The sequence below is a fragment of the Cryptotermes secundus genome, unplaced genomic scaffold, assembly GCF_002891405.2.
Source record: "Cryptotermes secundus unplaced genomic scaffold, Csec_1.0 scaffold102, whole genome shotgun sequence".
Classification (NCBI taxonomy): Eukaryota; Metazoa; Arthropoda; class Insecta; order Blattodea; family Kalotermitidae; genus Cryptotermes; species Cryptotermes secundus.
Window position 1 is genome coordinate 476,093 of NW_019741300.1, and position 13,278 is coordinate 489,370.

Here is a 13,278-nt window from a genome sequence, read left to right on the forward strand (position 1 = left end):
TTTTAAAATTTGGACAAGAATTTAAAGGTTTAAAATTAGAACTAAAGATTTTATTATGGTGCTATTACAATAAACTCAAAATTAACGTGTGTGAAGTAATCTACGGGTGGACAGCTATCAACGAAGTAGAAGTTGATAATGACAGGGAGAGTGTTTTAGATGTTAAATTTTGAACTGGGTGCAGTGTGACAGCGACGTGAGTGTTATACACCTGATGATGGCCGTCTGAGGCCGAAACATGTAGTGTAGGGAGCAAGATCAAAGACACAAAATATATTGTTTGCACTTGAGACGGAGTTTATATCATTTATCGTATGGAGTGCAACAGGATGCTTAAATATAATACTGCAGAGTAAATATGAGCTAGTTTTAACTATTTTTTGGGACTCTCCATACAGCAATTGCAGAGACTAGATTCTGAAATAGTGATTTGCAGGTTAGCTTCCGTTCGCGTGTTTTGAATGATTGGTTCACATTAATGGCGAATTATGTTAACAAGTAACAGAAAAAAGTCAGATTTTAACTACTTCAAACGATCTTGATGTCACGAATTCGCCACGATTTTACCACGGAACAATTCCTCTTCTAAACGGAACTAGAGAGAAAACGGGGAACTGGATTCCGAAAGCTGTATGGAGGCAATTGTAGAAATTTGAACGTAGTTCCACATCTGCAGATAGGCTTTTAGATAGAATAGGATTCCTTCTTTAGAGTTTTTTCTTTCCTGAAGTGCTTCCACTCCGTTGACTACGTGATATTGCGGCCGTGGTTTTGAGAGCCCAAAATTTTCCTGACTTTGGCTCTCATGAAGGTATTTCTGTCACAAAAGAGAGCTTTCCTCACCATCCACGCAGTGGGTTAATCTTTTTAGCGCCTTGCGTCTGTTTGTAAATTCTTGTCAATAAACAAATTATTGTTTGTTTCATGATGTTCGAGAGTTGTGCCAAGCAGTCACTTCCGTCCCTCCGCCACATGATACAAGTGCCGTTACTATGGAATCATGAGTATTGTTGCAAAATAATAAAAATATCTGTAAGAGCTTAAGTGAGCAAATAAGTAAAACGGGACAGAAGTAGAAACATATGCATTTATAGCAATTGGCTCTATATTTAGTCCCGTCGACGTGGGCCAGGCCCTGTCCGGACGAGGGAACACAGAGTGGGCCCTCAAGTCTTCTTTCCCTTCATACTCCTACATCATTCGGACCCGTGATAGCTCAGTCAGTATAGTGAAAAAGCCATGGTCTGGACGACCGAGGAATCGGGATTCGATCCCATGTGCGGGAATAGATTGTTGTCATCTCCATAACGTTCAGAACGCTCTGGGGTCCACACCCTCTCCTAAACAATGGCTATTGGGGACTCTTCCTGGAGGAGAGGCGGCAGGGGCGTCAAGCCAACCACTCTCCTCCACCTAGTGCCGAGGTTAAGAAATGTCCATTTCCACAAGCACCTTCAAGTTACGTTGCTTAATTAATTATGCGCAGGGATGAGCGTAACTTTCACCATATTACTTGTTACCATTTACAAGAACCAGATAAATATACGGGCATGTGGTTTAAATAATCTTCAATGGGAGATGGTGAAACGGTGCACTCTATGGGTTACAAACAGGGGATATTGGCATTAGAATCACGTCTGGGCTCGTTCATTGCTTGAGATATATCTGTTATCCAGTATACTTTGGGTGATGGCTCTACTCATGTCTCCTGGTGAGTGGTTGTCATTCTGCTGACATATTCTCTTTTCTTTCTTTGGAGGTTGATAGTTGTCACGTGATACACATTCCAATTACTAGCAAGGAGTTCCCAGCAGAATTCAGTTAGCCTTCTTTCCTATTGTACGTGCTTCTAGCACAACTATTGCTCTATTATAGTGTCTTCCAATTTTTGTGAAGATTCTACTACTAAAGGACAGATATTGTTTGCGTTAAATTTGTCGAATGTAATGTAATAATTTCACGCTGACTCACCATATTTATAATTATTGGCTTACAAATTTTATTTAGTACATAATTTAAAATTTTTAAATTGATCTAATCCTTCCAGCCACACTATTGCCCTGGTGTCGACTCAGCCTCTAACAGAAATTAGTACCAGGAATCTTCCTGGGGGGTAAAGGGCGGCCTTGAAGACGGCCGGCGCAAAAGGCTGACAACCTTACCGCCATCTGTGAGCCAATTGTCTACAAGATGTGGGGGCCTCGACCTCTCACAACCCTAGGGACCTCCACGACCTGTTACAGGGACACCTTTGCCTTTTAACTTCTCACANAAATTTAGATGCATTGCTGCAATCCAAACGAGTCTGTGTTAAAACGAAGTGCCTGTAACAAAAGCACAACGGCGTGCCTACAATTTCGTCGCCAACTGAGTGTTCAGCTTGAATGAGAGTGGCAGGGAAGGAGTGAGAGATAAAACAAAGATCTCCACCGAACTGGAAATATTGTAATCAAATTAATTTGTAATTTAAAATAGTATAGATTATCTGACGAATGTTCTTTCAAAAAGGAAAAATATGATAATGCAAGCATTTCAAGTGCCCTACATTCAGTTTATACTGGTCTTCATATTTTGTCGTAATTATGCTGAGAGAAACACATAAATAATTTCGAGACCATCCAATATTAACGTTAAACAAGCTTATAACGGCAACCCAAGAAAATTTAACATTTTCTATTTCATACAGACACGACTACTTATAAGCACAAAAATTTGTTTAACAGTGGGCTTACATAACCGCTGAATTTAATTAGGCCTACTTCTTGTCCCAGTTACAAGGCAGAAGTTCGTGCCTCAGGCGAGTGTGTATGTAAATGTTACTGGCTACAAATTTTCATTTTTATTTCTTCGCTTTTCCAGTAGTCAATACCTTGCTCTGCACATATGTTGTCCACAGCCCAGGCTTATTTTTTTCTTAGTTATGGCGATTTTCCACCGTAGGTAAAGTAAGGTTGACGTAACGAATTGTATGAACCGAAAATAATAATTTAAAGGAAATATTTTCTCTTAAGTTCTGTTTACCTTTTTCCACTTAGGTATTAAACAAGTTACCCTTAGTGTGTTAAAAGAAGATTTTAATGGGGATTTGTTACTCATATATTACAAAACGCCGCTATTGAGTGGATAGCACTTTTGCTTCCTATTTGTGACCTCCAGGGTTCCTAATTCATTCTGGAGCCATCGATCTCCACACATTCACGCGAGTTTCCTCAGCTCATCTACGAGATAGTATACCAAATTTTGTCACGAATATTCGTTCCATGTCTTTTCCAGTTGATTATTCGGTAATCATTCTGAACTGTAGCAAACGCCGTTAAACACACTTCATATAAATAAATACCGACAAAGGTGTGTTTCAGTTTTATGGAGTTTCCGCTACAGAGAGGTCCTTCGGTAAGAATATATCAACTACTCCTCTCCTCGTGAGGGCCACGGGCTAGCGTAGTTGGTTGAGGCAGTATGCTACAAGCTGGAAGGTCGCAGGATCGAATCCCGATGAGGTGGATTTTTTTCAATTTACCTAATCCTTCCAGCCGCACTATGGCGCTGGGGTCGACTCACCCTCTAACAAACAATGAGTACCAGGAATATCCCTGGGGGTAAAGGGCGGTCGGTGCTTAAGGCTGACAAGCTTACCGCTATCTGTGAGTCGACTGTCTAGAAAATATGGGAGCCTCAACATCTGACAGCCCTATGGGCCTCCACTGCCTGTTACAGGGATAGCTTTACCTCTCCTCGTGAGTGTTAAACCTCTTAAGGATGAACTTAATATAAATAATATTTAAAAATTCTGCCCCAAATTTACAGAAAATGCGCCTCTTTTCCATTACGAAAGCCAACTGATTAATGTTGTCTAGGTAGGTAACCCTGTTCGAGAATCGTTTGAAAATTGTAAGTACAGTCTGCGAGAAAAATGAATACTGTTGTGATAAAACAGATCACTGCGCTTTGAAGGGTTAAGTCAGTTTATTATTAATATCTTAAATTTTATACATATTCGAAGCAGGCCTTTACATGTTTCTTTTTTCAGCTATGCAATCAATTAGAGCATAATTAAATCTAACATCATATTATGTTAGGGGAAACCAGTACGTCATTATATAACTAACTTATGTGTGGTACTTCGGTAGCCGAGCGGTCTAAGGCATGCACTGTCTTCGCTCGCTCGGAAGCAGGGATCCTGGGTTCCAATCCCACTCAGGGCATGGATGTTTGTGCGTTTTTCTGTGTTTGTCTACAGGTAGAGGCCTTGCGACGAGCTGATCACTCGCCCAAGGAGTCCAACCGAATGTGTAGTAAACCGAAGTGAAACGGAGAGCTTCATGGAGGTAGGCCTAGGCCCAAATTGGGGCTGTAGCGCCACAGGAAAAAAAAAATGTGTGGTACTTACACTAACTAGCGATATAGCTTTATATTTTTTTATTTACATAAAATTAGCAATCAGAATTACGTTTGATTCTATAAGCTAATTTGCTGTAGTATTCTTCGTGACGTGGAGAGCTTATCCAGAGATAGTCCTCGTTACCCCACTCTCAGGTCGGCTGGCCAATTCCTTTTTAGTCTTCGTCCATTCTGTGGTTCCAGTAACGGTTGCATTAGTACGTTCGCATGTTCTTCTGTTTTGTTGAGGTATCCTGCGGTTTTCCTTTTATGACTTCCTTTACTAGCGGCACTTTCAGGTCTTCATGGAGTATAGCTTTATATGAAACACGAATTATTATTTTTTTCACAGACAAATCGATGGCATTGCTCCAACATTTTCAAAGAAACCGTCAATTCGTCAAGAAGAGGATGGCAAACGCCTTCTGTTCGAATGCCGGATACAAGCCGACCCACGACCTACTGTTTCATGGTCTCACAATGGCGTAGCGGTGCAGAACACCGGTAGACACAAGGTGAGATAAATGCATTGAATATTTCAATGACTGGATTCAAATAATGACTTATTTTAGTGTGTGAACTCGATAATATCCTTGTGTCTAAGCATGATGCTATTTTGGCGTAAAGGGCCAATAAAGTAAATGAAGTAAAGCTCTACGCGTTCTTAACCTCGGCACTTGGGTAGAGAGTTGCCGGCACTCCCATTCATGTGCAGTTTGGGCGTCATGATGAAGAGAAAAATTCATGTACCCACCAAGAATCGAAGTTTATTTGTTCAGTCACAAAAATGTGTAAGAATGTTAGAAAGATGGAATGTTGACGAGAAAAAGCTGCGGCAATATGTTTCCTTAGACCATACAAAAATAACTTTATACGCCATTGGAGGTCGTGTCAGGGTCAGTTGAATTAGGCTGACTGTGGCGCCCCAGGTTTTGGTTTCTCCAATTTGTCATAAAAGAGGAAGCAGAAGCCTGTGACGCCGGGTTCCAAGAAATGTTCCGAATTTATACCAAAGATGCAAAGGCTCAAATGGACTGTGTGTTTTTGTTTTCATATATTTAACTACCTTCTTTTATAGTCAGTAGGTAAGCCTTATATAAAGTGGGAGAAAACCTGTAGCATGGTTACCAATTAACCTAAGAACTGAGACAGACAGAAAAGGAAAGGTTTGTGCCATACTAGGAAGCGTTACATTTGTACCAGAATATGATCTCAAAATCAGAGAAAAACAAAGGAAAACTCAATTATGATAGCCGGGATTCAAGCCCCCTTTACACAGGGTTACGGAAGAATGTCCGTTTTATTCCATTCTCACGACATACTGCAATCCATACTTTTAAATGAGAAAGTAAAAAGATAAAATTATTCCTGTGCATAATTAATTATGCATAAAGTTTTCTAGACTATGAAGCAGTGAAGGTATATAGCTCCACCATTATTGACCTCGGTAGTAGATGGACATGAGTGGTCAGCTTCATGCTCTAACCGGTTTACCCCAGGGAAAGAAGTTGTCTGTACATAATGGATAGGAAGCTGAGTGGAACCCAGAGAAGATCTGGGTATTATGGAGAGCCCGACGTTTCGCAGGAACATATTGCCTCCTTCCTCATGGTAGAAGAGTAAGCCAAGCAAGAAACCAGCAGAATTAGGCAGCAAGCTGGGCCGGCATTGGCTGGTTAGTCTTCGACTCTGTAATTGGTAGCTATAAGTTCCTCCTAAATGTCGAGTTTTGTCTGATGTTCATGGAGTTAAATTCTAAAGACCGTAATCTTGATATCAATCACTGCCCAATTAAATATATTATTTTACAGAAAACGCTTTTAATCTGTAAGAATTCTTCACTCAAGAAATCATGTGTATTTATCTTGCTCTGCTAGAAGTTAATTTCGAGTTTTTTATTGTATGAAATAGATTGACTTTTGATTTCTTTTTCAGTTAATAATTGACAAAGATGGCCATTCCTACTTTGCAACTCTGGAAATAAAGAGTGTTACTGTTGAGGATGCTGGAAAATACAAAGTGACAGCGAAAAATGAGTTAGGAGAGAGTAATGCAACTATAAGCCTCAATTTTGACAGTAAGTATTTAATTGAGAGATATTCTGATTGTGAAGCCATCGAACTTTAAACCACGAACTATAATTAAATCAACAAAAGGATGGTAATTTTGCTAAATTACTTAAATAAAGATGAAGAAAATTTAATGTCACAGAAATAATTACTTTTCTGATTTCAATTTATGAAGATTTGCTTAAAAATATACTTTACTTTTATAAAAGTATGAACATTTATCACAATTAATAGTTTTCTGAAACATATAAAATTTGAAAATAATAACACATTATTGATTCTATAAATAACGGAATTAATACTAATTTTACTCACTACGTAAATTCAAATAATATAGGTTTATATGGAAAGTTTCATATAAACGTCAGTTCTAGTTGACTTAAGTAAATGTATGATTACAGCCACCGAAAGTGCTCTGCTCTGCTCTAAACTAATAAAATTGTTGGCAGAATGGAACAACAGTGAACTTCATCCTGGGCTGGATTCATTATCTGCTTCACAGTACTGCTTCTAATGTATTTGTTTTATTTCCACTCGCATGACTGATTATTAATCCGAGAATATCTCCACACAGTGATTAATTTGTGGTGCCAGAATGAGAAGAATGGTGCGTGACAAATGTTCTTCTGATTCCAGTATTTCCAAAGAGGTTGCATTTCTTTTGACAAGCAATTTTCCCAGGATTTATTATAAATGAACCCTCTGTACAATTTTGATGGCTGTATGCCTGATCCGGTGATGTGAGCTATTTTCATAACTGTGAAACCCTATTATGGGAAAAACGGAACAGTTTCATTTCCTGGAATGCAGATTTGGTATATCCACAGAGATGTTTTGTGATAATTTTGCTGCATCTAAATTGAAATCTCTGAATTAAATTTGTTTAAGAACTGTGAGGAGATAAAATAAAGTATCGTCTTTGGGTTAAGAGAAATTCTGGAAAGATTTTCTGGTGAAGCCAAAGCCAAATTAACCACTGTGACTGGAAAAAGAACACAAAATTCTCGCACGTACACTGTGCTGCAATAAGAAGAGGCCTACATGCTTGGACGTGAAATGTTTGTGAATTATTAGAAACAACAACATTTCACACACTGGATACTAACTGCAACACTATGTTTTAGCTCTAGAAGGACACTGAAAATTAGTGTGTTTCGGACACCATATTAATAATTTAACACGTCTAGAATGTTTGGAGTTTTTTCTTAAGAATTTCGAGCATGTTCTTTTGTATTTAACAGGATTAATATGAATCCCTAGTTTTAGATACCGGGACTAACACCACTAACACAGCCACTAGAAACACTGAAATGCCATCCAGTGCTGGCCAGTAACATATATTCTCTTATGGAATATGTGGATATTGTATCTTAGCTGCTTGTCTGAATGATTTCTTGCCAAGAACACTCCGTACCAAGATTCCTTGTGCGTGTCGTATTTAACTCATATGTGTTTCAAGTCCAGCACATGGGCCCTTTTTAACTACCTTAACACTTAGTACAACTTTACATATTATGGGGTGCCTAAGTATGTAATTGTGTCCTGAGGAACGAAGCATCAGGTAGAAATAAAAACTTTGCTCACGACAGAAAATCTCTTTGTGAAAGCACAAAACAATATATTTCAAGAGAAGGAAGTCTAGAAGACGTGGATATCATTTTTCTGGTCGTTACCAGTTTATTTTCTCCTATTTAAAAATGTGTATCCTCTGTATTTTCCAATAAATATTGACTTCGAAAAAACTGCCTCAAGCAGACTCAATTACAGATCTTTACGTAAAGAAAAGAAACAGGAAAGATATTTTTGTAAACAATATGGCGTGTCTTCAAAATACAGAATCTTAGAAACTAAGGCACGAGAGCATTTTTCTTTATACTTTTATTTTCTTTTTAATCACCCTTCATATTATTTGGTGGAAGTATATTATTAACTCCGACTAAGCACGAGTTTGTGTAGGACGTGCAAAATTAACGTTTCTATTATAACACTACTGAAATCTTGAATGTACTGTGCAAAATATTTACACTCGTTTAAGACTGTCTGATTTATTTGCACATTATACGGAATATCATTAATTTACTAAATTTTCTTCGACGTAATTGATTTCTTGAAATTTTATTTTCATATTTCAGAAGAAATTATGAAAACAAATATGCCTGTGGTTGTGGACGTATAAAATGTTATCAATACTAATATATTCCTGGTGTATGTGTTCATTTACCCGATGCTCGAGATATGTTTAGAGCTTCTATCAATGCAGACGTAGATCCGGTTTGTTGTGAAACATGGTAATATAATCTTGTAGACTGCTTCTAAATTAGTCGCTTTCTAATAAGAGCTGAGGTAAGAAGCTTGTAGTGGATAAATATAGAGCATAAGCATCTAGTACTGGTAATTCTGCATTGCAAATTTACATTCAACAGCCCTGGAAATGTTAAATGAGAACACATTTTCTTAATTATGCTTTAAATACAGAGAGTTAAACTTACACTTGATTAATTTTTGGACAGTTGAACTCACTCATAATTCACATAAGCTAGAGACTTGTGCATAAACATGGAAAGGGTAACATACACTTTCATGGATCATGTAATATTTGTAGAACATACGTATGATGATATATGTAATTTATGCTCTTAACCCACTTTAAAAGTAAAAAAATAGCACAGGCGTAAGTTTATAAAGGTTTCTTTGAAAGCGTATTATATTTCCTGATATCTATCTTACCGTCTTCAGGATTCGTTCTGAGTTTTATGATGCAGACATAGATTGCAAAAGGAATAGAATTTTACTGTTTCGCACAAGTTCCTCTCCACATCTGCTAATATGAAATTAAAAGAAATATAATATGTTTGCACCAAATAAGTATCTGTCACCCGTAATAGTAAAATAATCGGGAAATAGAATATAACCTTCAAATAAGAGCTAAATATTCACGTACTCTGCATTATAGATATTTCGTTAATTTTAACTGAATGTTACATCCATGGTAATAAGTATTTATTTTGTGCATGAATTATGTAACAGATATGTCGTAATTTTGCTCTGCAAAGGAAAAGTACTAGAACCCAGTTTGTCACTTTTACTATGATGTATACAAACTGAGGACAAACGAATTCCGTGTGTTAACAAGAACATTTTTGAAAATTAAGTTAAATTCTTTTTTTCGTGTGAAATATATTTAATGACCTACAAGAGTAGCGATTTGTCAATATTACTTCTTCAAAAGTATTCTTAATATCAGTGTTACTGATAATGTCATGTACAAATTTTAAAAATGTGTTTTTACAGACTTGTTTGATTGTTAAACAAGTCTGAATTTTGTAACTTTGCAGGGTACTTGGAAACATGTTATATAACTTCACTGAATTGTTATAAATTTTGAGTTTGTGTAAAATGTGTATTATAACAGTAATCAGACTTCTTCCTTCTATGATATTTTGCTCTTTCACTTGTATTCTTATTGAAATAGCAGTTTCTTGCGTACTGTATACATGTATCTGTCGTCTTGCTTGTAATGCAGGTTGAGACTGATAAGCAGTGCATCGTAATATACTTCAAATGTGTATACTAATATCTTTATGCTTTCAATTTTCAGCGAAATATTTTTCGCATTTAACTCTGATTTTTCTATTAGCTTCAGCAACTTCTGTTAGCTGTTGTGGTACTGCCTAAAGCTTCCTGTTATGTACTTACGTTTATAGGTGCTTCATTATCAGTGAGCAGATTAACGCACATTTTTCATTTACAGATAAAGATTGAGCAATGGAATTGTCTTCTGCTCTGGTTGCTAACTTCCTTCATCTTATAGTAATGCTTCAACATTTCTTTCAGAGTCACATTAAGGAGAGAAAATAAGACATTTCTCATCAGTATAAAATGGTTCACTTAACATCGTCAGTTACGGTTCATTATACGGAATACACTGCACTTAATGCTACAAATTTTGACCACTTCCTAGAGTTACAGTAATTATATTAATTGAAAAAGGCTGAACTAGAATATTCCTTCATTTCCAAGCTGATATCTCGTAATGGAGAACTCTGATAATTTTAAGCCATATATTCATAATGAATTAGTATTGGGAAATAATATAATAAGAGTTATCGACATCGGTGTATTATACTAAATGATTGTGCCTTAAATGTTCAGTTTATTGAAGTATATAGTATCTTAGAAATGCCTTCAATACTTTGATACCAAAATGTTGCAAACATAAATTAAGGCATTATGTATTTTTTGAACAAAATGTTGAAGAAAATACAAATCGAGTACCTTGCAAATAATTGTCCCAATTCAGTAGAAGAGATCTGCTTCCTTCTACTGAGGCCTTGTAGTACATTGTTAAAACTGCAATGTTACCAAAATTAGTATGTTTTCATTATATCTGCAAAAGAAAACATTTTATCAACTGCGGAATTACATATTACATTTAATCAAGATTATAATGTATCAGGAATTTCATGGAGGTACATAAACAGATCATCGGTTATGACGATCGTTAAATATGAGAACGAAAGAAAGAATCAGTTCTAATGAGTTCCGACAATGATTCGGGATTACTGGGGATTGCTTTATCGTCTAATAGTCTAAATAAAGCAACATTTGGGAAAATGGACCTACTTCTATCTCGGTTGAAATTATGGGGTCCATTTACAAACGCTAACCTCAATCAGCGGACAACTTAGCCAGTTCATATCCATATATGCACCCGAGATCAACTTTTGTCAGAGGGAGATAATAGGAATATATGCAATTATAATAGCGAGAATTCATATGAATTCCTAAATCTAAGGCAGAAAAGTAAGTTGAAAATATACACATCAAACCAAACCAACAAAAAATTCCAGACACATGAATGGAGAAATGAATCGTAATTTCTATACTGTACAGCACCTACCTACACTTGCGCCACCTAAGGAAAAAGAGATTGAACCCCAAAGCGAAAATCACGCACATACCAATGAAGTGTCCCTCAAGTTACAGTACATCGACCTTCCCTATGAGTTACCAAACTCCTTGCCATTGAAAATTCTTTCCATCTCAGTATGTAAGATGACTATACCTTGATCATCAGTGATGTAACTTGAACAGTGAATATATTTGCAGAGAGAGATTTCGACTAGAATTAATAGTACTTTTTATTAATACATATATGGTACAGATAATTTCAAACGACTTTCAAATATCATGTTGCAGTGTTACAATTGTAAATTCCGCCTTTCTTTTAGCTCTCTTTGTCAGTTCTTCGTCATTTTGTTCAAATATCCAGAGACATACATCCTTATATACAACTTTGTATGAAAAATATTTGGTCTGCTAACGTGGACGTAGAAAATGGCACATTATATGACATAAACTCCGTCTTACGTGCAACAATTTATTGTAGTTCTTTTGTCTTGCCTTCTTCTACGCTACATGTTTCGGCCCAAACGGCCATCATGAACAATTAGGAAGACTAGTGTTTTTAAATTTTAAACTACGTGCAGTGTAGCAGCTACATGAGAGTATACACCTGATGATGGCCGTTTGCGGCCGAAACATGTAGTGTAGAAGAAGACAAGACGAAAGAACTACAATAAATTGTAGCACTTAGGACGGATTTGTCATATATTGTGTATAGTGTAACAGGATGCTTAATTATAATATAGTAAACAGGGCACATTGCCAACATTTTGACGGAAAATGAAATGTGAATGTACTTTGATAGAATATTCCGGTTCGTGCCTTTTGTTAACATTCTTGACACTGAAAGTATACTTTAGGGGCACAGTATCGTTACAATAGTATTAAAAGAGTACTGAATCTGGATTTGACTATGTTTCCTATGCAGTGCTGAAAAACTGGAAATTATAAGGAAAGAGACAAGAGTTTAGCGCAACGTATGATTAATAAGACAGGACTTATCTTATTTTTCCTAAGAGGAATAAACTGCCTATGGATGTGATACAATAACAGGAACAAAGAATGTGTTACTGAAATCCCAGTTCTTAAATCACATTCGAAGTGACAGTTAAAATTTATTACAGCAATAATATTACCACAGTCAATAAGTTCGTGGAATGGCCGCAAGTGTCGTACGGGAATTTCCTGCCAGTATGTTTCAGCAAATTTTCGACAGCTACATAAACGTTGGCAAACTTGCATAGCGGCCAACGGCAACTATTTTGAGGGCCGATGTGGATCTGCGTAGGTAGATGTAAAATACCTTGTAATATGATGCGATAAAACCACAGTCCACGAACTTAATGACTCCACCACGTGTTAACTTTTTGCAGTATCCGTGAGAGAGATGCAATTGTAAATTCAAGACGCTACTAACATTTTACTGTACTTATATAACATAAAGAACTGTCTGGCATATAATATAGGGTAAAATATTACGATGAAATCAATCCTGAAGAATTTGAATCCCAAAATTCCAGATCCAATACTCGTGATACACTGTGTGTGTCAGACATGTGGTATGTGGCATGAAATTTGGGGTAAAAAATACAATTTACTTTTTTGTACAATTTAAATATCTCAGAGACATTTCTGTAATTCATTTTTATATAGAAATGATCTGATTCTCATTTAAACTTTAGGGACAACTTTATTAACGTCGTATTCAATTGCTACTATAATGTCATGCATATTTGAAAGGATTTTTAACTTATGTTCACTTTGCCCAGTACGAGTTCAGAAGTTCAATAAAATAGTGTAGTTTTTATGTAAGATTTGAGGTTTTCACGGCAGTGACTATGAAGACGACATTTTTCAATGCGGGGTTTTGTTCACAAAGAGCAACATCAGAAGCAAATATATTATGATACTGCTACACTACCAG

General features: G+C 36.5%; 1 protein-coding gene across 1 annotated transcript in view; it reads left to right on the plus strand.

The window, feature by feature from the left end:
* LOC111872672 (muscle M-line assembly protein unc-89) overlaps positions 1-13,278 on the plus strand; it is a gene marked incomplete at its 3' end in the record, with an annotated part of 150,842 nt that overhangs the window by 33,152 nt on the left and 104,412 nt on the right. The window contains exons 4-5 of the mRNA XM_023866777.2: positions 4,733-4,895; positions 6,316-6,457. Of these exons, the coding sequence (XP_023722545.1) occupies positions 4,733-4,895; positions 6,316-6,457 (305 nt within the window). The remainder of the gene's footprint in view (positions 1-4,732; positions 4,896-6,315; positions 6,458-13,278) is intronic.